This window comes from Acinonyx jubatus, chromosome E1 (genome assembly GCF_027475565.1).
Source record: "Acinonyx jubatus isolate Ajub_Pintada_27869175 chromosome E1, VMU_Ajub_asm_v1.0, whole genome shotgun sequence".
Classification (NCBI taxonomy): Eukaryota; Metazoa; Chordata; class Mammalia; order Carnivora; family Felidae; genus Acinonyx; species Acinonyx jubatus.
The window spans coordinates 29,022,800-29,047,508 of record NC_069397.1 but is presented as its reverse complement, the minus strand read 5'-3'; the positions used below and the strand labels follow the sequence as shown (position 1 = coordinate 29,047,508).

Here is a 24,709-nt window from a genome sequence, read left to right as displayed (position 1 = left end):
TTTGTTTGTTATCTGTTGACAGATTTCCTACTAGCTTCCTTCTTGGCTATTTCGTACTCCATTTCCAGTCTGAGATCCTTCCTGCACAGAGCATCCTTTAAAATGTCTAGCACCTTCCCTCTTCCTTGAACAGGCTAGGTGCTGGTAACGCAAGCATGGGTCTTACAAAGAAACCAACCGGGGCGCCTGGGTGGCTCGTTGGTTAAGCATCCGACTTTGGCTCAGGTCATGATCTCACGGTTCGTGAGTTCGAGCCCCACATCGGGCTCTCTACTGTCAGCGCAGAGTTCACTTTGGATCCTCTGCCTCCCTCTCTCTCCCCCTCCCCCGCTTGTTCTCTCTCCCTCTCTCTCTCTCTCTCTCTCTCTCTCTCTCAAATAAGTAAAAACATTAAAAAAGGGGGGAAAAAGGAAAAAAATCAACAGATCAGCCCCAAATGGAGTGGAAGATTCTTTCCTAAATGCTGACTTCTTTAGATCCCTGTAATCTGACAAGCTTTTGTCCCGTGCAGGGGTCATTTCGCAGACGGGACCCTCCCTTACAGGACGCACTCAGGTGCAGCTGGCCTCTCAGGCTGCTGTCCCAGAGCTGTACTTCCCGTGGGAGCAGGGTCTCAGGACGTTGCTCCTGACCCCAGAACCAGGGACACAACCAGGAGGGCTAACTCGGACCCTGTTCGGCTCTAGGTTCCTTCTGACCAAGGAGACATGGCTCTGAAGATGATGAGGATGGTGACTCAGCAGGAATAGGATGGACCGGAGGTGAGTTGCTTGGCCTTGGGGCACAGGGGCTGAAGCGAGCACCCTGCAGCTGTAGGAGGCACTGCTCTCCCTTGAACCCACTCGCCTGTGCGCGTGAAGTTTCCTGCCCGCTTCTCCAGAGAACAGAATCGCTGCCTCCGTGGCAACTTGGAAATCAGTTCTGCTTCTGAACAAACCTAAGTTGTTTTCTTCTCTAATGGATTTGTTTTCATCAAAATGAAAGGTTGAAATAAGTTAACATGTTTGTATTACGAAAGTAAATTATGTGGTTTATGGGGGAAAAAAAGAAAGACAGGTAAACAACAAAATAAACACCCTTTTACTCCCTTCCCCGGGATAAGTTCGGCTGTCAGTTTAGTGTCTGTCTTTGGAAGTCTTTTTTTGCTATATATGCATGTATATTTTTTACAAGAATGGAATCATTACCGTATGTTGTTTTACTGCCTTGTTCACATATCCGTTTGTCCTAAACACCTCTTCATGTCAGTAAAGTTTCTTCTGTAACATTTTTTTTAATGCTTATTTATTTTTGAAGGAGAGAGAGAGAGACAGAGCGTGAGTGGGGGAGGGGCAGAGAGAGAGGGAGACACAGAATCCGAAGCAGGCTCCAGGCTCTGAGCTGTTAGTACAGAGCCTGATGCGGGGCTCGAACTCATGAGCCACGAGATCATGACCCGAGTCGAAGCCAGATGCTCAACTGACTAAGCTATCCAGGCACCCCTTTCTATAACATTTTTAATAGCTGCTGAAGCATTCCGTTTTGTGGATGCACCATCATTTATGTACCAAATGCACAACTGTTTCACGTAAGCAATGTCTCCTTTGTCGCTGCTATAAACAGTGCTCTGGTGATTCATCCTGACAGTTATATTTTTATACACATCCTCATTATTTTCTTGCAATAAATTCCTAAAAGCATAACTGTGAAGTCAAAGAATTGGAGCTTTTCTTTAAAATCAAAATGAGGGGCACCTGGGTGGCTCAGTTGGTTGAGCATTCAACTCTTACTTTGGCTCGAGTCATGATCTCACTGTTTGTGAGTTCGAGCCCCGCGTCGGGCTCTGGGCTGACAGCACAGAGTCTGCTTGGGATTCTGTCTCTGCCCTCCCCTATGCATGCTCACTTTCTCTCTCTCTCTCTCTCTCTCTCTCTCTCTCTCTCTCTCTCTCTCATAATAAATAAATAAAACTTAAAAACTTCTAAAAATTTTTTTGAAGTTTATTTATCTTGAGAGAGAGAGAAAGAGAGGAGCAGAGAGAAAATCCCAAGCAGGCTCCACACTGACAGCACAGAGCCTGACGTGGGGCTCAAACTCCCCAACCGTGAGATCATGACCTGAGCCAAAATCAAGAGTTGGATGCTTAACCTACTGAGCTACCCAGGTGCCTCAGGGTCTTTAATTTTAAAATCCAGGCTTTTAAGTTTTAGTGTGTGGCTCACGATCTGCAGAAGGGATGTGATAGCCTCTATGCTGATCCTGAAAAGAACACTATTGCCTGTGGTTGCAGGGCTGAGATATTGAAAACCAAACCCAAAGTCTTCCTGCAGCACATAAGGAGAGAGTTATCAGCGGGTTATGCCTGCATGACCAGCCCTTTTGGACCTGAGATTAAAACAGGGACACCCCACACTTACCCACGGTTCGCTGTTGGAGGGCAAGCGCCCCTGCGTGCCGTGGACGAGGAAGACAGGCTTGTCTGTCTGTCAGTTTTGATCCCTCTGGACTCCACCAGTGTATGTTCTCCTGCGGCTTCTGCTGCATATCCTTTGCTGGAAAAAAATTTAGCTATGAGTATAACTAGTCACAGAGTCTTGTGAGTCCTGGCATTGAATTACAACACAAATTGAATCCCCAACCTCACAGGGAACCTCTGTTTCATTAGTCGTTAGGGGACTAGGGGGCGCCTGGCTGGCTCAGTCAGTAGAGTGCGTGACTCTTGATCTCAAGGTCATGAGTTCAAGCCCCCCGTTGGGCACGGGGCCTGCTTTAAAAAAATGAAATAGAAGCTAGGGTATTAGTTGGGAAGGAATGTGAGTTTGAACATTAGGAAGGGCCATGTAGACAGATTCCAGTGAAGCTAGGGACAGCGAACCTTTTTTGCCACTTGAAGCAACCTTCTATCCATCCCTGCCTGAGGAAGTTAACGTTCTCCTGCCCTGAGATCCGGTAACCAATCCCAAGATGCCCAAAGCCCTCTTCTTGCAACATTATATTCTCTCTCAACCCACACCCATGGCTTCATGGAAATTCCCTTGATCAGCTCCCTGGGGAGGTAGTCTCAGGCTTGGTTTATAGATAGCTCCACATGGTGGGCATGCGTCCCCTGAGAATGGACAGCTGTAGCACGAAAGCCCTTCTCCGGAACAGCCCTGAAACATGGTCAGGGGAAATCCTCCTAGTGGACAGAACTGGGGACACTATACCTGTTTGTTCACTTTGCCTGGAAAGAGAGGTGGTCAGAAGAAAGGGTCTGCACCCAAATCATCATTTGGCTGGGTAGTTGCACTTGGAAGGAACACAACTGAAAAATCAAAAGGTCTGAGGAAGAGGTATGAGCATAGACCTCCGAGTGGCAGAATAGGAGGATAACTTGTGTTCCGTGTGAATGCTCACCAAAGCAGAGAGGAAGATTTTAACGATCAGGTGGTTAGGACGACGCATTCTGTAGACATCAGACAGTCTCCTTCCCCAGCAACCTCTGTGAACTCAATACCAATTGAAGTGGCCACTGTGACAGCGATGGAGATTATACATTTGCTACTGGAACATGGACTTGTGCTCACCAAGACTGATCTGGCTATAGCTGCTGCTGAGTGCCTAATCTGCCAACAGAAGGAACTGCACTGAGTCCCTGATACGGCACCATTGCCTGAAGGCGTCAGCCAGCTACCTGGTGTTAAGTTGATTACATTGGACCACTTTCATTATGAAAGAGGCAGCAAGTTGTTCTTATTGGAATTGACACTTGCTCTGGACTTGGATTTGCCTTCCCTGCCTGCAGTGTTTCTGCCAAAACTACCATCTGTGGCCTTACAGAATGTGTCGTCCGCCATCATGCTATTCACAACAAACGAAGCGCAGAAGTGTTTCATGCTCTTGGAATTCACTGATCTGAACCATGTTCCCCATTATCTTAAAGGGACTGCCTTAACACATGGTTGAATGGCTTTTTGAAGATTCAAGTACAGTACCAGGTAGGTGGTGACACCTTGCGGGGCTGGGGCAACGTCTTTCAGTATGCGGTGTATGCTCTAAATCGGCATCCCACGCTTCTCCCATGCTCTGGATTCAGGAGTCCAGGAATCAAGGGATACAAATGAAAGTAACTCCTCACTATCAGCCCAGTAGTCAAATTTTTGCTTGCCATTCCTGCAACTTTAGCCTCTGCTGGTCTAGAAGTCTTAGTTACAAAGGCAGACATGCTTTCATCAGGAGACACAGCAAAGATTGCATTGAACTGGAGCTTGAAGCTGCCATCTGGCGTCTTTGGGCACTGGATAAACAGGCAAAGTCCAGGCTGGGGTGATTGATCCTGACTATCAAGGGGGAACTGGGTTGCTGCTACACAGGATTAAGGAGGGAGAATGCAAGAGATCTTTTGGGGTACCTTGTAGTACACCCATAGCCTCTGGTTAAAGTCAATGGAAAATGATAATAACTCAATTTAGACTGGTAGTGGCCCAGACCTCACACAAAGGTTTGGGTCATTCTACCAGTCAAGGAATTATGACCAACTAAGGTGCTCGCCGAAGGCAAATATGGAATAAATATGGAATATGGAATTTCCATATGGAAATATGGAATAAATAGTGAATGATGCTAGTTATTAATACTGGCTGTGACCTCGTGACCTTGGACCCTCCTGGAGCTTCTCTCCCTCTTGGGCCTGATGAGTGTGCTTAGGTCTGTGATGAAGACCGAACTGGCATGAGTTTTGTTCCATGGACTGTCCTCATGGACTCCAGCTCTTGTTCCTCTCATTTTTGAGAGAGAGCGCAAGCAGGAGAGGGGCAGAGAGAGGAGGAAAGGGGATCCGAAGTGGGCTCTGCACCGACAGCAGAGAGCCTGATGGCGGGGCTCAAACTCATGAACCACGAGCTCGTGACCCGAACTGAAGTCAGGCGCTTAACCGACTGAGCCACCCAGGCGCCCCAGGTTGCTGTTGTTCTTTCTCTAGTTAGAGAAAGAACTTTATGTCCATTGTCCCTTCCTGACCGCTTGCCCTGTGGACTTCAGTCTCCAGCATCACATTTTGAAGGCACCAGCCTCAGGAAGACTGCCTACCCAGCTCCCACGCTGCACGAGTCGAATCCCTACACACACACACACACACGCACACACATGTACACACGTGCACATGCATGCACACACACGTGCGTGCGCACAGTTCCGCTTCTCTGATTGAACCTGACTGATACCATAAATTAGATACAATTATTTCTTAATGGACTCAAAGTAGCCCAACAACTGGAACCTGAATATTTGATAAAGGCTCTCTGTTCTGTACAACTTAATCAGCTGCAGGACCCTTGGGTCACCTCTTTCCTTCATTGTTGGTATCAACTGCTGCTGAGAAATTTGAAGCCACCTTGACTTTGTATTTTTTACCTTTATAAACAGTTAATTTTATACCTGGATGCTGGACACTTGTTTAATCTTACAAAATGGTAACTTCAGATGGTACATTGATGTGTATAGTCTTGAATTAATTATGCCTGATATTTAGTGAGCTTTTTGGTTCGTAGGTTTAGATCACCAGTTGAGCAATGTTTTCCACGGCATATTTGAATATTGTTTCAAGCTCTTTTTCCCACTTTTCTGTGCTTCTGTTTTTATTCCAGGGACTTTGTTTTTTCTTTAAAAAAATTTTTTTTATGTTTTATTTTTGAAAGAAAGAGACAGAGTGCAGATGGGGGTGGGGCAGAGAGGGAGGGAGACACAGGATCCAGAGCAGGCTCCAGGCTCTGAGCTGTCCACACAGAGCCACCTAGTCGCCCCATAGGTACTTTTAATCAAGACTGCCATCAGCAGGTGGTAGCCAACGCTATGGCAGTAATCATTTAGCAACTTACAAATGTATTAAATCAATACATTGTACACCTGAAACTCACACAGTCTGTCAGTGATAGCTCAAAAAAAGCTGGGAAAACCAGGGTTGCATCAACATCAGTACTTTGGTTTTCGGTAATATTTGGTCAATTTTTGACGTTTCTGAAGCACTTTTATTTTCTGTAATTATCTTTCTCCTTATTTCCATTATGCCAGCTGCTGTTTCCCCTTCTTACTGATGTCTTCTCGTCTGCTTCTTCATTTCCTGTTTCGTGGATTTGTGTCTGCTCTAATGTCCTTGAGAGGGAGCAATGCGCAAACCTCTTCTAGTACAAACCTTCCAAAGAATGTTCCTGATTGCTTCCCGGCCTTTTGGCTGAGATCAAGTGTAGTATCTGTTCTAATCAGTTTAATATCTTACACGTCCTGTATCCAAAGAAGGTTCCTCATCTGTCTTTTGTATCTCATGTTAATTTCCTCCATTTTAGTTGATGTTCGGTTTTTCATGTTTGTGTGTTTGCTTTTTGTTTATGTGTACATATATCTGAATGAGGATAGTTATGGGAATCCTCCAATTCCTGATCCAGTTCATCTGGTTATTTTTTAGATTGTTCACTTAGTTCTTGTTCCAGAATATTTGGTGTTGTGGATGCACATGGTCTATTTAGTCTTCCAGTTGCCTGAGGGAGGTGGAGCTGGGATGTTAGGCAGTAATTATTGGGAACATCTTCCCTGTGGCCAACTAATGGCAGAAAGCACTCGGATTTTGTTATGTTTCCTGCTTTAGGACAGACCAACCATTTTGCTAAGAAGTTAAGTCAAGAGAGAGCTAGGGACTTATTTGATGGGCATTTTAGTTATCTATTGCTACATGATAAATTACCCAGAAACTGTGACTTAGGACATTTATTATCTGATAGTTTGTGGGGGTCAAGAACCTGGGCATGGCTTACTGAGTCCTCTACGTGAGGGTCCCTCACTAGACTGCCATGAAGGTGTTGGCTAGGGCTGCAATGGGTGGTCTCGGGGCTCCAGTGGGGAAGGACCAGCTTCCAAGCTCACTCATGAGGTTGCCGGTGAGATTCAGTTCCTCACAGGACTGAGGGCGTCCCGCAGCTACTTGCCATGTGAACCTCTCCACAGAGCAGCTCACCTTGTGGCAGCCTGCGTCATCAGAGCAAGCAAGAGAAGAGTCAGAGTTCAGGCAAGATCAAGGTCACCGTCTTATAACTAATTTCAGAAGTGCTGTCTTATCTCCTTGACCTATTCTGTTCTTTAGGAGCAAGTCAATAACCCAGCCCACACTCAAGCAGAGGAGATTATGCAAGGGCGTGCATGCCAGGAGGTGGACCATCATTGGAACCATTTAGAAGCCAGCTACCATGGTGGTAGCTGTCTTTCCTCACTTCACATCTCTTCTCATCAGGGGCAGGGTCTGTGGAGAAGGTATGGTGACGTGTGGCCTTTTGGGCTCTCCTCACTCCCCACACATGGGGGAAGAATAGGCTCACCAGGGTGTTTTACGTCTCTCTCTCGGCACCTGCCCGACTTGTAGTCCTTCTTACAAGTGCAAGGAGTGTTAGTATGACCCTGAAGAATTGCATCCACCCACTTTGCACCATGTTTCATTCCTGCCTTGAAAGGGGGAGCTTAGGTGCCTGGGTGGCTCAGTCGGTTAAGCGTCTGACTTCGAGTCAGGTCATGATCTCACAGCTCGTGAGTTCGAGCCCCGCGTTGGGCTCTATGCTGACAGCTCAGGGCCTGGAGCCTGCTCTTCAGATTCTGTGTCTCCCTCTCTCCTGCCCCTCCTCTGATCCCACTCTCTCTCTCTCTCTCTCTCAAAAATAAATAAACATTTAAAAAAATTAAAAAATTTAAAAAAAGAAAGAAAAAGCGAGCTTGTCTCAAACCTGCTCATCCTCTGGCAATTTGGTCCAGATTTGCAACATATCACATTCACCACATATCATAGTCGTTGACCGTTTATTATATACAAGATGCTTTGTATGGATTTGTACATCTTAATCCCCCAGGCTTCTGGAGTACAGTAATTGTTGCCATTTTAAAGAACAGAAGCGGAAGGCTTGGCGAGATCGCATAACTTGGCCACGGCCCCACAGCTATGAGCGGCAAATCCGGGGTGTTAAGGGTGTAACCAGTATATAAAGTTTCAGAGACTGTCAAGCAAACTCATTGTTTGGGGTTTGGTTTCGCAGAGAGGGTGCTTTAAGTTCATCCAAATTCATTTTGCGTACTTGATTCATTAGTGATTACAATGTTGGATTCAGATTCCACCCTTTCCTGCCAAGCACTGTCCTAGGCAGTTTTCCCCTTTCTGTTCTCCTGAGATAAAGATTTAATTATGTCCAGTTTACAGATGAAGAAACTGAGACCCAGAGGTCACACAGCCCACGAGGGGCAGAGTCAGGAAACCAACTCCTTGTACTTCCCGCAATCGTTTTCTCCTCGTTTGGCTCTTTTGTCCATTTAATGCCTTTTCTCACTTTGGGCTCATCACTCAAACATGATCCTCTGATGGCTTTCCCACAGCCTTATGTTCAAATCCACAGGCCTTTTTTAAGTGTATTTATTTTGAAAGAGAGAGAATGTGTGTGACATGTGCACACAAGCAGGGAGGGACAGAGAGAGAGAGAGAGAGAGAGAGAGAAATTCCGAGCAGGCTCCACACTGACAGCACAGAGCCTGACTCGGGGTTTGAGCCCATGAACCATGAGATCATGACCTGAGCCAAAACTCGAGAGTTGGACACAACCAACGGAGCCACCCAGGTGCCCTTCTTGGGCTTTATTATTTAAGTTTTTCCTTTTCTTTTCTTCATCGAGATGTAATCGAAACCTAACATCGTGTATGTTTCAAGTGCACGGCATGCTGCTTTGCTACATTTTATTGCGCTATGCCTATCGGCACAATGTTAGCTAACACCCGCATCACATAATTATAATTTGTGTGTGTGTGTGGTGAAAACAGTTAAGATCTAGTTTCTTAGCAACTTTGAACTTTTTAATACAGTTGATTATCATCAGCGTGCAGTGCATTAGATCCCCCAAACCTGTTTACCCCACTCTTATGTTTTAACTTCACCAATAGAGTGAACCCAGGAAATGCTAGGCCCCCACCCTCAACCCAAAAAAGGCAGGACCCCAGGTCTGCAGAGCTCTGTCTTTATCCCTGACCTCGGTGTGGCTGTCAGGCTGCTGTGAACCCTCCAGGGCTTGTGACTAAGAAGCCTTGTTTTGTTAAAGTTCCCTGATGGCTGTTGTGAGGGGAATCTTGCAGTCCGGCAGCAAGGTTGGCCCCAGTGCGGGGAGAGGAGGCTCATGGCAGTAGGAGGGGCCCAGGCAAGCGCCCCAAGGCCTCCCTCGCTGGTAGCATCGCAGGCTGAGACCGAGACCGAGACCGACGCAAAAACAGATACCCGTCAAATGACTCACCCTTCCTCACTGGGGGGATGAAGGGAGGGCAAGAGGCCAAGAGTCTTAAGGGAAGACTGAAAACCAAAAACAGGGAAGAGACATTTCTCCTCTCCACCCCAACATCCAACACTGGGCTGGTCCTGTGCCCGTCTTGCCAGAATAGCTCGCCCCCCCGCCCCCCAACCTGGCTAATTCCTTACTTACCTTTCGGGTCTCAGCATAAACAGGACACCCTCCCAGAACCTTCTGTGATCCCCCAGACTAAGTTAGGAGCCCCCTCCCTCGCCCTCCTAGCACTCTGCCCGTCCTGTTGTGATTATGTCCTTGTGTCCCTGGCATGGAGCAGGCCTGTAGCACTCTGCATGTCCGGCTGACTGGCCTTCCAGGCGGGGAACGGAGGAAGAGTACGACGGACCCCCTCTGGATTGTGGGGTGTCCCGAGCTGCATTTTGGCCGACGGGAGCTTTCTCTATTACAGCTTTCTACCTGCTTCATTTGCTTTGGCTGGAATTTCAACATTCAGTGGTGACACCCACTTTTTGCCTCATCTGTTCATGAAAATTTGCCACCTCTCCTCCTTCCACAAAGTCGGTCTCCTTATTTGTGCCGCTGCCTTTCCAACTCTGTGGGCAGATGAGGTTCACTGCGGCAGAGTCCTTGAGAACAGTATCTTCAAGGACAGCAAGTAGGAGGGCATTTCTCACAAGGCACTGTGCTGTCACCTTAGGGCTCACTGTTGCAAGGCTGGACTTCATGGACGTTGTATCTATGCAGTGGTGTAGATAATCAAGCTTGTTGTAGGTTGAGTGTGCCAGAACTAAGAGCCTTTTCTATCTTAAAATGGGTTTGTCTTATATCTTAGAGCACTTAAACTACCTGGATGGGTCCTCTCTGACTTCGCCTTCACGTCCCATTTTATTTACGAGGAAATCAGTTTAAAAAGAGTAAGTATGAGGGGCGCCTGGGTGGCTCAGTAAGTTAAGCATCTGACTTCAGCTCAGGTCATGATCTCACGGTTCAAGGGTTCAAGCCCTGCATCGGGCTCTGTGCTGACAGCTCAGAGCCTGGAGCCTGCTTCGGATTCTGTGTCTCCTTCTCTCTCTGCCCCTCCCCTGTCTCTCAAAAATGAATAAATGTTAAAAAAAATTTTTTTAAGAAAAATTAAGTATGAGCTCTTCCAATTTTGATCCCTATGGAAATTTAATTTTGATATGTTTTTAAACACGATGTGTTTATATTTTATGCCCTACCCTTTTTTCATTTAATAGTATTGCACAGAAGGCTTTCCAGGTACTGGGGCTTCCAGATTGGTGAACAGACAAAGGTGCTGGGAGGGTGACAGACTCAGAGAAGACATGAAAGCTCCATGCTCCTCCCCTCACACCCTCCCCTCCCCCCATACCCTTCCATTTGGCTGTGGAGTTATATCCTTTACAATAAACCAGTAATAGTAAATAGAACAACCACAACCATTTTCCAGTTTTTGTGTGATTTTTATAGTTCCCATTTTCTTGGCTCCTAGTAATCCACGAAATTGATTTATAATGGTCTGTGTCATTCATCCATTGTTAGCTTCTCTTTACATTTACTGCCACAAGCATTCTTTACGGCAAGCTAATATTTTGAAATATTAATCCCTGTGATTTTCTTCCCTGTCTTACTGAGTGTACGATCCCTCACCGAATCATCCACGGAGATCTAAAGTGCCTGGAGAGGAGCACCTGAGTGGCTCAATCAATTAAGCGTCTGACTCTTGATCTTGGCTCAGGTCATGATGTCAAGGTTTGTGGGATCGAGCCCCACGTTGGGATTCTCTCTCCCTCACTCTCTGCCCCTCCCTCACCTGCTTGCTCTCTCTCTCTCTCAAAATAAATAAACTTAAAAACAAAATACAATGCCTGGAGGAGGATCAGAGCTGTTAAAACAGAATGCAAATGGGGCACCTGGCTGACTCAATCGGTAGAGCATGCAAGGCTTCATCTCAGGGTCTTGAGTTTGAGCCCCATGTTGGCTAGAGAGGTTACTTTAAAAAAAAGAAAAAGATAAAAAAGAAACATTGAGAAGCAATAGCTTTTGATTTGCAAGAGAAAAGAAAGGGTATTTGAGAATCAAAAAGATCCTGCAAGGAAAGGGCAGAGAACTTAACGCCTTAATAACAGATGGTGTCAACGTTCAAAAAAGCGGAACCCTAATTAGAGGATAGATCGAGGATGGTAACTGAGGATAGTAATGTCATGGCAATAGGGAACTGAATTCAAATTCGGTTTGTGTAGAGGTCTGAAATAGAATTATAAATCTGGGATCGCTGGTGTATAAATGGCTTGTATAAATTTATACAATTTGTCCAATATCGATTCTCTTCTTGTCGTCTAATTGAGACACAATGGATGTAACAGTGTGTAAGTTTAAGTTTATGCAACATGTTGGCTTGCTACATTTATACATTGCAATATGATGACTGTAGTAGCATTGGCTAACACCTCTATCCCGTCACAAAGTTCTTTCTTTCTTGTGGTTAGAGCAATTAAGATCTAGTCGCTTAGCAACTTTGAAGCTTGTAATTCAGTATTGCTGATTGTAATCACTATGCTGTGCGTTGAATCTCCAGAACTTACTTATTTACTAGTGGTGCCCCTGGTAACTACCATTCTACTCTCCGTTTTGATGAGTTCAGCTTTTTAAAATTCCACATACAAGTGGTATCATACGGTATTTCTGTTTCTCTGTCTGACTTACCTCACTTACCGTGATTGCCCTCAAAGTCCATCCGTGTTGTTGCAAATGGCTGGATTTCCTTCTTTCTCGTGGCTGAATGATATTCCATTGTAGACATATATAAATTCTCTTCATTCTGTCAGAGTCTTAAATTGGTTCAGAGTGCAATGGGCCTAGTTAAAGATACCTTCCCTGACTTTCTGGCTGCTAGGATTGGCCAGCCCTGCCCGATGACAGGTAAGCAGAAGTAGGTGGATAGACTTCCGGGAAACTATACAAAGGGATAGGTTAGATTCGGGTGCATGTTGGTCTTCCCCCATCTGCGTGTAATGTAAACTTGCCAGAGGCAGAGCATCCGTCTTGTTATAGAAGGCAAAGAGAGCATGCACATGCAAGCTACCTGTGAGGATGGTGAAGGACAGAAGAGGGTCCCTGGAACAACGATGGCACGGGAGAGCTGCCTGCCAGTCCTAGATCGCGTACTTTCAGTCTTACTAGAAAAAGAAGCCCCCATTTGGTTAAACTAGTATAGTCCCTTTTTCTGTTACATGGACTCCAGTGCCACCCTGATGTTGATGGCAGCTGAGCCCAAGAGCCTTCGTGAGGTTGCCGGGGAGACTCTAGACTGTGAGGAGAGAGGGGTCCTGGGAAGAATCCCGCAGGAACTTGTAACACTCAACAGCCAGGCAGAGGAGGCCGACTTGCAGGAGAAGTTGGAGAAGTAGAAACCTGAAACCAGCGTTTGGGGAGCAGTGCTCAGAACCTAAGTGTCGGCAAGACCAGGAAGCAGAAAGGTTAAAGGAACCGTCTCGTAGCCAGATTACCTGAATTCAGCCCGGGCTCCGGTCACTGCTATCCAGGTGGCCTGTGCCTCAACCTCCTTATTGGTAAAATGGGGATAATAGTAAGGTTATTGGGGCACCTGGCCACCTCAGTCAGTGGAGGATGCGACTCTTGATCTTGGAGTTGTGAGTTCGAGCCCTGTGGTTGGTGCAGAGATTACTTAAAAAAAATAAAATCTTTAAAAATAACAATAATCAGCTTAATCATTCTGCAGAAGCAGGAAGGTGTTTTTGTTTGCTCTTTCTTTTTTTTTTTTTTTGTAAAGGCCAAACCCTTGGGAAACCTGCAAATGATGTTATCCTCCGTGGAATTATCAGACATTAGTCATCAGACAGGCCTAATGAAAGACAGTTTCCTCTAGGGTGTTGCAAAGGGTCCCTCCTCTGAGTCTGGCTGGCTCATCCTGTAGTTAGTGCACTGACAAAAAGTTTTCCATTCAAACAAGCATTTAGAAGCATTTGTTGAACCCCTTCCATGTGCACGGACTGTGTCGGACGATGGTGGGATACAAAGATGAATACAGTATGGTGGGTGCGCATGTGCGTGGGTGGGGAGACCTCTCTGGGGCACCAACAGCAGCTGCTACCTTTTTTCTACTGGGCTTGAACCAGGACGGATGTGACCCTGAAGAGGCATCTCAGGAAACCTGAAGACGAAGCTAACTTGGCACAAGGCAGGGCCAAGAGGTGGAGAGAAATGCAGTCACAAGGCAATGACGTATTGGAGCCCTGAATCAACACCCGAAGGGAGAAGTATTCTCCAACTTTTCATTTATGGAATCCAATGAATTGCTTAAACCATTTGAGTTAGCTTTCCCTTCACTTGCAAGTGAAGCAGCTCTAAACGCTGCAAGTGATGTCTAATTAATATTTGCCTCCTGCCTTAAAATTCACTGCTTTATTCACAGTTGTGAATGCTTAATTAAGCAAACTGTTGACATTGCATAGCTAGCTGGGTTCAGAAACTGGGGCGAATCTTGCATACCATTTTTGTTTTTGTTTTTTTTTACAAAACTATGTTATGGAAAATTTCAAATAAATACAGAAGCAGAGACAATAGTATAATGAACCACCATGTCCCCATCGCTGTGTTCGGACAATGATCAACTCATGAGCAAACATTTTACCTATTCTACCTTCCACCCCCCAAAATGGATTATTTTTAAAGCATATCCCATGCTTCATTTTATCTGATCAGTGTGCTTGGGTCACAGGACTGCATTATATCTGCCAAGGAGCAGACAGCAGAGACCTAGCCCCTTTGGGGGGCTTTAGCAGTCCTTTAGCAGAGGACTCCCCTTGACGCTGGTGGGTCAAGGTGGTGACTTTCCATCACAAGTGGTCTTAACAGTGATGCAGAAGACAGACGGAGGGACAAGGGAAAGCTTTGGGACAGGAAGGAGTAAATTGAGCCCTAAGAGCTAGATGGCCAGAATGTAGGTACCTAGAGAGACTAGATTTATTTCATTCCTAATAAAACAATAAGTGCAAAAGACATTTGGCTTGGTTTCCAGTTTTTGGTGGGTTTTGTTTCTTTTTTCCTCTCTCTCCATAGGTTAGTTGTAACTGTGCTGCAATCTACATCCCTGTATTTTTATTAAACAGGATAAACAGTTTTCTTTGTTACTGTGGACTCTTTGTAAACACAATTTTTAACAGATGCGTAAGAGTTCATTAAGAACGTATTCCATAGTTTATATGATCAATCCCCCATACTTTGGCATTCTAATTCCTTTTTTTTGTGTGTATGTAATTATAAATAACCATATGATGAATATTGTTTTGCTTAAAACTTAGAGTTATTTAATTATTACTATGGACTACCCAAAGCAAAATTACTGGTAAAAGAGTATGACTATTGGGGCGCCTGGGTGGCTCAGTCGGTTAAGCACCTGACTCTTGGTTTCAGCTCAGGTGATGATCTCAAAGTTCATGAGTTCCAAAAGCACAGAGCCTGCCTGAGATTCTCTCTCTCTCTCTCTCTCTCTCTCTCTCTGCCCCTCCCCTGCTCATGCTCTCTCTCTCTCTCAAAATAAATAAACTTAAAAAGAAAAAGGAGTGTGACTATTATGAAGACCGGGGCATTTCTTTATTTTTTAATTTTTTTAAGTTTATTTATTTTGGGGAGAAGGGGGAGGGGCACAAAAAGAGGGAGAGAGAGAATCCCAAAAAGACTATGTGCTGTTAGCATGGAACCTGATGCAGAGCTCAAACTCACAAACCTGTAAGCTCGTGACTGGAGCTGAAACCAAGAGTCAGACACTTAACCAGCTGAGCCACCCAGGCACCCCAAGAGTGAGGCATTTCTAATACTGATTTTACATCATCTTGTATTGTTGTACAGTAACCTCGAGAGGTGTTTCAATTTTTTTAAGATAAATTGATAGAAACTGATGAATTTTAAGAATATAAGCCCTAGAGTATATGACAGAAATAGGATTTATAACTGGGCACACGACCTTCTAGAATAAAGGACTACATTTCCCACTGTTCCTTGTAGCTCAGTGTGATCATGTGACTAAGTTTTAGCCAATGGGATATAAGCAGAAGTGTTCCCCACCCCTGGTAGTGGCTGGAAACCTTCCCCATTATGTTTCTTTTGCCCGTGTTTTTCCCTTCCTTTCTTTCATTTACTAGAAAGTGGATGCCACCATTTGGGGTAATAGACACAAGGACCAAAGCACAGGCATGGTGGGGAGAGAAACTGGAAGAAGCCAGGGTTCCTGAGGACTCCGAATAGAGTCACCATTCCACTTTTCCACACTTCCCTCTCTTCGTGGGAAAGAAAGTTCTATCTTAAGCCCCTGGTGGTTTGGGTTTTCTACCTCGGGTAGCCAAATCTAATTCTAGGACAGTGTAGTTTTAGAAACTAGGAATGGCATTGCCACACTCTTTTTCATAAGCCCAGAGAAGTTGAGAATTACTGCCATGGGAAGCATTTCAGATGTATTTTGAGATCATATCATTAGGCTTAGCTTCTTAAGTATTCCTGATCCTACCACAAAAGAAAATCTAGCGTCAGCAGCAGGTAATTCCAAGTTAAACTGTAAGATTCATGACATCCAACTTCTCATATGTATGGTTGCCTCAAGTGTAAAGGAAAAGAAAGGACTTGGGGCAGGGTAATCTCCCAGTTTATCTTGTTTCCAGAGATTGCCATCCGCACTCCAAGAACTATTAAAAGGCCCCAACCAAAAATAAAGGAGCATTTGGCATCTCTGTGGGAACACATTTAAGTCTGCTCCTAGAAGAATAACCTGTTTTAATTTGCTAAAAACCTCAAGGCAAGCCGTGTTTTCATCTGGGCTGGGAAAAGGAAACCACTGAGAAAATAGTTTAAAATAAAAAGACCAATCTAAAAAAGAAGCAAGATGCCAAGTCCAAAGAAGGTCGTGTTAGAATGTACCTTGGTTACAGTAAATCAAGTCTGGTGAAAACACACACACTATGGGACTCCAATCTAAAATATGTTAGGATTGAGGAATCAGGGGTTTTGTTCCTCAAAAAAGGTGATTATTGGGGTGTCTGGCTGGCTCGGTCAGTGGAGCATCTGACTCTTGATCTCGGGGTCGTGAATTCGAGCCCCACGTTGAGGGTAGAGATTACTTTTTTAAAAAGTTATCTGTGGGCATGGCGAAGGGAGTGCAATATTTTCTGTGATGTTTAGAGCAATCCTCATGATTACTCTTTTCTGCCAAAGTTAGAATTGGTCGGCAGTGAAAATCAGGGTCAGACTCAACAGCAAAGAGCTGCACCCAGGTGATTCTCTCCAGGATTAAGTAGTAACATCGGGTTAGCTTAATTTGATGTCCTCTGGCATTCAGAATTCTCTTTTCCAGTCTCCCTGCTCACTGTCCCCCCTATACCAAGCCATGTGCGATTGGTCGGGCCAGTTTCTGCAAGGTTCCCTCTTCCCACCCTAACTCGCTATGGACCAAAGCTTCAGGTATGTGCACAGTCATCTCTCGAGCCAAAGAGAGGCCATGCAGTCTGTGATTTGCACATGGCAGCGTGTGAACCTCACCAGCCATCCCCCTGCCCGTCTGCACACCTCTGGACTACTCTAATCTTTTGCCGCTCATCTGGGGAAAGCAAACAAAGTTAAGTGTTATTTTAGGCAAAGCCTAACAGAGGCAGCAAATCTCTCTCAAAAGAAATCATGCAGCACATCTCAAAGTCAATATGATTAAAAGGAAACATGCAACCCCCTCGGCCATTCTCTTGTAATGATAAGACCCCTGCCTTCAGCAGGTCAAATTATCCATTTATGTATGGACTTTAGGAGGTTTCCGATATTATAAGTCTTTTCCAGACTAGATATTTCACCTCTAGGATAAATTAGAACCTGGCAATGAAATCTATACTCTCCTGGGGGGAGGGGGAGGGTGTGGAATACCCACATTTAATCAGTGATGGGTTTTAACATTATACTCCAGTGTGTTCCACCAGGGTAACAGCTCATTATTATCTTGTGCTTTTTATTTTATTTTATTTTATTTTATTTATTATTTATTTTTAGTTATTTATTTATTTTTGCACTCACAGTCATTTTATTATTCACATCTACAAACTTGAAGGGAAAAAAGGTCCAGTTTCATTTAAAAATGTCCTGATGAAGCAGTAAAAATTATTAATTTTTGTTAAGCATCAGCCCTGAATTATACATATTTTTCACATACTGTGTGAAGACATAATATATAAGGAACATCTTCTGCATACTAAATTATAACGGCTCGCTTGACAAAAGGCACTTGTGTAATTGTTTTAATTGCAACTCAACTAGCCACTCTTTTTCTTGAACGTGCTTTATTTTAGTGGAAAAAAAAATGATTGACAAATTATGATGATTCAGACTTGGGTACTCAGTAGACATTTTCTTAAAGTGAACCAAAATGAGCCTGCTGCTCAAGAAACACAACTTCCAGTGTTTGTTGCCAGGGATAACATTTTAGATTTCAAGAAAAAATTGGAATTTTAGGAAACTTACAGAGATCACCATAAACTTGAAAAGTTCCTAATACATACAGAAAAGATGAACTGTGTCAGCATTGAGGAAATGTGCATAATGTGCGAACCAACATTTTTCAAATGTTAATGTGAGTTACAAAATCATGCATGGGTAATAGAACCATTCCTAGTGAAATATAAACCAATGGGGCTTTGCAACTGACAATGAAGAAAAATTACTTGTCAAGTTTTGGTGTAATAGCAAAGGAGAATATTATATGAAAAGGTGTTTAAATATACCTTCTTTTGCCAACGGCATATCTTTGGAAGGCTGGATTGTTTTTTTTTTTTCCTGTGTGCCTTGACCGAGACAACATATTGTAATAAATTAAATCCAGAAACAGGTATGAAAATCTAGCTGTCTTTGATTAGGCCAGATATTAATAAAATTTACAATAATGTAAAATCATGCCAATCTTCACGCTATTTGTTTTGGAAAATATAGTTGTTTTTCACAAAGCATGTCATCTATTCTAATGTAATAAGTTTGTTGTAGTTATTTTTTAGCTGGACTGAATAAAATTTTTCAATAGTTACTAGTTTTTCCTTTAAAATAATATATATCTATAAATGTAACCCCTCCAAGACAAAAGCTCTACGGGTTAATCAGTAACTTTTCAGAATGTAAAGGATCCTGAGACCAAAAACTTTGGGCATCACTGAGTAATATATGTAAATTTGGGGGTCATTGGCTTGGAGGTTTCATTTGACATTGCAGAAGTGGTATTATGTTTTGAGCGAGATAATATGGAACAAAAACTGGGGCTTCAAAAAGGAAAACTGGCCTAGGATTTCGAGGAATGAGTGAAAGAAGAAAAAAGTCACCCATAGAGGATGTAAGGGAATCAATGCCATCAGTTTTAGGGGCTGAAGTACCCAGGAGAGTGTGAACCTTGGAAGGAAGCTGCTGCATTTGGTTAGGGTCTATAAAGACCTTGAGCCATTTCAGTGGACCAGTACAGCCTTTAACTTGAACCATTCCCTTATCTCTCTCTGCCCGCCTGAATCTTCCTCTACTCCCTGATGGAATTTACAGACCATCACCAGCAAAAATCCCTCTATCCTCAACCTTCATCTCTGAGTGGAACTTGACATTTTTGTTCTAACTAAACCTTAGTACTTCTTCCCTTACAGTCTCTTCAGATACAGATTGTGGTTTTGGAGAGTTGGAGGTGAAGGGCAAGAGTGTTGTTTTGGTTTTTTTTTTAATTTGTTTTATTTTTAATTTTTTTAAATTTACATCCAAATTAGTTAGCATATAGTGCAACAGTGGTTTCAGGAGTAGATTCCTCAGTGTCCCTTACCCATTTAGCCCATCCCCCCTCCCACCTTGTGCTTTTTAAAGGCCACCTGCCTGTTGCCACAGCACCAGAAAGGTTGCCTTTGTTCCTTGCTCACTTTCCCTTTAAGAGTTGTTAGCATTTCAGCTGGTAAAGTTCCAAGTGCCCTCTGGACTAACTGGCACGATGTGAGAATTTTCCAATTTGAAAGAGAAAGGGCCTGTTCTCCAGGGAAGGCTCTTCAAGGTAATTGCTGTCTGAGAGATTCCTGCCACTACCTTTGGCAGCCTTCACCAGAGACAGATCCCTCTTGCTGTTAGGGGGAGCTGGAAACCCACAGATGGAAAAACAGGCTCTCAGGACAAACTTGCCGAGACCTTTGAAACCAGTGACCTTTCAAAAGGAAGGAAGTGGGGAAGAGGCCAGTGCAGGCAAAGGCGGACGAGCCCCCCCTCCCCCCCTCCCAACACAGGCACAGCAGCTCAGGCTAGACTTCCCTTGTCCTTCTTTTTCTAAAGTGCTTCAGCGAGGGCAGGGGGCTGTAGGGGGACCTCATGGACTAACCAGGATTCCAAGCAGGGAGAGAACAACACTTACTTGGAACAAATACTTTCACAAACCACAGGGGCTGGAGGGAGGACCCAAAGGAGGTACTGTATGAGAAAAGATAGTGGTTGAGGCCCCTGTCTGGCTCGGTCTGGTAGAGCATGTGACTTTTGATCTTGGGGTCCTGGGTTCGAGCCCCGCACTGGGTGCAGAGCTTAATAAATAAAACAAACAAACAAACAAATAAATAATAAATAAAGATAGTGGCCAACCCAAACAAGGCTCCAAGAAGAACGTGTGTGTGTGTGTGTGTGTGTGTGTCCGGGGGGTCAGTGGGGAAAGTGAGAAGAAAAGACAGAGCTACCATCTGCCACCCCAGAGGGCAAGGGGAATGTGTGGGGAAAAGGCTGAGAGGGAGATGACTGTTTTGGGTGGTAAACAATAACGGTGTTGGACACAGAGGTAGGAAGGCCCACGCTGGGGCCGCGGCACTTTTGTTTCACTGCATGTTCACATCACAATCTTGGGAAATGGCAGAAAGGAGATAACAGTCGAGGGTATCGGGGTGGGGGTGGGGGGGTGGAGAAGTGGAGTCTCGAAGCCAAGCTAAGGGGCAGCCCCAAGGTGAGATCGCCAGCTAGATGTGGATTCAGCACTGCCTGACTCCAAAGCTCCTGTCTTAATTGGATGGCCGTGTCCCTCCTCCCGGACGGGGCTTTGGAGCTGTTGAAGCTAGTGCCTAAAAGCTGCTGGCCTCTGTTTCTGTAGAAGGAGTGTAGCATGGGCCATATACAGATGTGTTTTGGAGCCAGATTCTCTGGGTTTGACTTCTAGCACAGGTATTTACCAGACCTTGGACAAGTTATTCTGATTCTCTGTACTTCAGTCTCCTCATCTGCAAAAGCAAGAAAATAATGGTGCCTTCTTTATCGGGCTATCATGGGGAGGAAATGAGATTATGCACATAAACATTTTAGCACAATGCAATAAATATCAGTTGTTATTTTCATTACTTGCTAACAACACGGGACCATGCCATGAATAGCCCTGAAGCTCAGCAATGCTGATGCTATCCTTTTTTTTTAATATTAAAAAAAAATTTTATATTAAAAAAAATTTTTTTTAATTTTAAATCGGGTCCATGCTCGATGTGGGGCTCAAACTCATGACCCTGAGATCAAGAGTCCCATGCTCTACTGACTGAGCCAGCCAGGCGCCCCCTGAGGCTATCGTTTTATCTATCTGATCCACAGAAAGAATTCAGGTTCTGGAGTCAAACAGATTTGGTTCGAATCCCAGCTCTGCCCCTCCAGCCGGGTCACCCTGGTCACATGACTTAACCTTCCGGCAAAAGAGGTGAAAAACACCTCCCCTGCCCTGCAGGGTTTTTGGGAGAATGCACTACCGTGGAAAGTGCCTGGCCGCGTCCTGTGCACATCTGGTCCGATGGTGGAATGGTCCAGCGGTTCCCCGGCCCCACGCTGCTTTACTACACACATATTCTGAACAGCTCTGGGGTCCCCTGGACTTTTCAGACTTTCCCACGTTTGGTTAAGTTTGGCTGGAGTTACGCTTGCTTGGTGGTAATTGTTCCCTCTGCGTTGTCTGGGCACGCAGTTAGCCTCGGCTTAGCTCTCGCTGGGCAGGCCGGCTGAAACAGGACAGGGTGGGTTCAGCCACACGGGCTGTCTCGAGAACTGCCGGGAAACCATACGGACACAGATGGAAGACACGAAGGCAAACACGTCTGTTGTGAGCCCTACGTTTCTCTTGTTGCTCCAGCTTCACCTTTGTGCCCATGTTGGCTGCTCCTGCCCTGCTTCCAGGGGGCTTCTGTCCCCTGCATGCTGGGGACTTCTCCCTGGGGGCTTCTGTCACTGCATGCTGCCGTCTGTAATGTTTACTCCTCACGGGGTGCCCAGCCCCATAAAAGCCCCTCTAGAAGGCTTGATCTCCCTCGGGGTGTTCATGGGGACCAAGACGTTCTGCTTGGCTGTTGGGAGAGGGAACCACAGATAGCTGGAGGGCTTGGGCCCATATGTATCTCTCTATACATGGTCAGAGATGCATTAACGTTGCCCTAGAAGAATGTATCTAAAGGCTAATGGTGGCTTTCTCTCAATGTGGAATAACATGGTTTTATCCTTGTTAAAATCTGTACTTTATAATCTTTCTTACAATGAAAAGGTATGGCTCTTGCAAGAGGAGGAAAATGACTGCTCAAGATGAGATTGATATCCTTAGCTAGAAAATTCATCTGGCAGATATTTACAACGTCTGGGTCATGGCCAGCACCAGGCGTGGCACTGGATGACCAAAGGGGAGAAGAAAGACTCGTGTTCTCAAAGAAACTGCAACAGACTGGGGAAAGCCTTCAAGAAACAAATATGTCATGACAAATTGAGATGCACGTGACAAAAGAAATGACCTGGCTGGGGCACCTGGGTGGCTCAGTCAGTTAAGTGTCAGACTTCGGCTCAGGTCATGATCTCGTGGTTTGTGGGTTCGAGCCCCGCATCGAGCTCTGTGCTGACAGCTCAGAGCCTGGAACCTGCTTCGGATTCTGTGTCTCCCTCTCTCTCTGTCCCTCCCCCGCTCTCTCTCTGTCTCTGTCTCTCTCTCTCTCAAAAATAAAAAAAACATTAAAAATTTTTTTTAAAAAATTAAAATAAAGAGATGACCTGGCTGCTGTGGTTAACCTTAAAGGGAAGAGGCTATGCGCAATGGAACCTACTTTAGAAGGTGGCTAACAGGCAGCGTGTAGGCCCAGACTTGAAGGAGGAAAGGAACTTGCGATACAAAGACCCGGTGGCAGGCAGTTCCAGATGCAGAAAGTGCCTGCGGGATGGGCCTGCGGCAAGAGCGAGCTTGGCACTCGAGGGCGTTTGGGGAGTGGGGGTGGTATCGTGGAGGGCCAGGGGCCGGCTGGCTCATTCCAGACTCTGAGTCTCGGCGAGGATTTTGGTCTTTATTCTAAGGGCAAGAGGAAGCCAGTTAGGAGGTTCTTGAAAGAGAAGAGGCCAGAGTGGCACCAATGGAGTTCAAGAGGTGTGTGGGTTTAGGGCATTTTGAAGGGAAAACAAATAGACAAAACAGGCTGTTGGATCAGAGGTGGGACTAGAGGAGGGAGGTGCCATGGGTGGCTTCCCATTTTCTGGCTTGGAATCATCTACCGGAGTGAGGCAGACCGTGGGAGGAACGGGTTTGGGCATGTGAATTTCAGACGCCTGGGTTTATTAAAAGGGTGGCATTCAGAGGTGACTCAGCCCTGTGATGTGATGAAGTCCAATGCAAACAAGAGAAACAATTCACCAAATTGCTTTGGCATAGCTTAACAACTTTATAAAGGTTTCGTTCCCTATTTATAGAACAGTTAGGGATCTTAAAGAGTCATGTATAATTTTCAGTTGTACTTTATTTCATTTTATGGGCGACAGTGTGCTATGGGGGCATTTGGTAGTTTGGGGTTTCATAAGGATAATGGGTATAATCCTTGGTAGTTTGGGGTTTCATAAGGATAATGGGTATAATCCTCATGAATGCCAAAGGTCTTCTGTAGCTCTACTAGACAATATACTGGACTGATTTCCAGGACAACTTTATTTTTATTTTTATTTTTTTTAAATTTTTTTTTTTAATGTTTATTTATTTTTGAGACAGAGAGACAGAACATGAACGGGGGAGGGTCAGAGAGAGGGAGACACAGAATCTGAAACGGGCTCCAGGCTCTGAGCTGTCAGCACAGAGCCCGACGCGGGGCTCGAACTCACAGACCGTGAGATCATGACCTGAGCCGAAGTCGGCCGCCCAACCAACTGAGCCACCCAGGCGCCCCTCCAGGACAACTTTATAGACAATGTGAAGTGGCTGGTTAATGTGTAGTCTGTGGATAGACCAGAGTTCTCCTTTACCTAGCACTCGGTAGGTGCTACACGTTCTGTTGCACACTCTATAAATCTCCTGTGAGCCTTTCATTATTTATCATCCGTTTTACATACATGTGAGAAGAAAAAGCTCAGGTGAAGTAACTTGCCCAGGGTCACAGAGCAAGTAAGGGGCGGAGTCTGTATTGTACCCAGATCTGAACTGACCAGAAGGGTTGGCCTTCTTCGAAGCAGGTATCGTCCTTGGTTCCAGAATGGGTGGAAGTAGAGGCTGAGATGTGGTCGAGAATGAGAGAGGTTTACCGGGGAGGGAAGCCCAGAGATGGACGAGACCCAGGGCAGACCGGCGAAAGTCTCTGCCAGCCCAACATGGAGTTCTGAAGGAGAGACAGCCCATTCAGGAGGTCCTGCCTTGGATGGGTGGGCCCTCGTACCACTACTTCAGCTCACCTGTTGACTGGAAAAGAGCACTCCAGGAAGAGCATGATCCCAGCTTGAACACTGGGCTGGCCCCTCAAGGCTGTCGGTTAACTGCTCTCCTTGCCTCTGGGCATTTAAGATCATGTAAGATGTCCGTCACCTGCTCTAAAAATTGCCAGCGCTCCTTTCATCCAAGAGAAGGCTGTGTGTTATCTATTGCCGTGTAACCAACTGTGTATGTGTGTTATCTACTGCTGTGTAACAAATTGCCCCCAAATGGAGCCACTTAAAACTGCAAGCATTTGTTATTTTATAGCTTCTCTGGGTCAGGAGTCCACACATGGCTCGGCTGGGAGCCTCTGGCTGACGGTCTTTTGTGAGGTTGCTGTTAAGCTGTGGCTGGGGTCACAGGCTCATCTGAAGGCTCAACTGGAAGGGAAATATGCCTCTGAGCTCACTTGCATGGTTGTTGGCAGGCCTTGGGTCCTCATCACCTGTTCCTAGGCCTTTCCACAGGACTACCTCATGACATGATGGCTGACTTCCCTCAAGGTAAGCAACCTACGAGGCAGTGAGAAATAGGAACCAAGGCAGATCTACTTTTTATGATCTACTCTTGGAAGTGACATCCCATCACCTCTACCACATTCTATTTGTTAGAACTGAGTTAGTAAACCCAGGCCATACTCAAAGGACGTATCAGAAGGCAGGGACCACTAGTGACCATTTCAGAGGCTGCCTACCATAGGCAGGCGCATATTCAAATAAAC

At 45.3% G+C, this 24,709-nt stretch overlaps 1 protein-coding gene and 1 pseudogene across 1 annotated transcript in view; both read left to right on the top strand.

Annotated features, from left to right (window-relative positions):
• The window catches only part of SCPEP1 (serine carboxypeptidase 1), a 32,155-nt gene extending 30,888 nt beyond the window's left edge, over window positions 1-1,267 (top strand). Inside the window, exon 13 of the mRNA XM_015088386.3 lies at window positions 687-1,267. Coding sequence (XP_014943872.2) covers window positions 687-749 — 63 coding nt within the window. The 3' untranslated portion in view covers window positions 750-1,267. The remainder of the gene's footprint in view (window positions 1-686) is intronic.
• A 4,900-nt stretch (window positions 1,268-6,167) lies between these two features.
• Window positions 6,168-6,279, top strand: LOC113592745 (uncharacterized; annotated as a pseudogene).
• The last annotated feature ends 18,430 nt before the right edge of the window (window positions 6,280-24,709 follow it).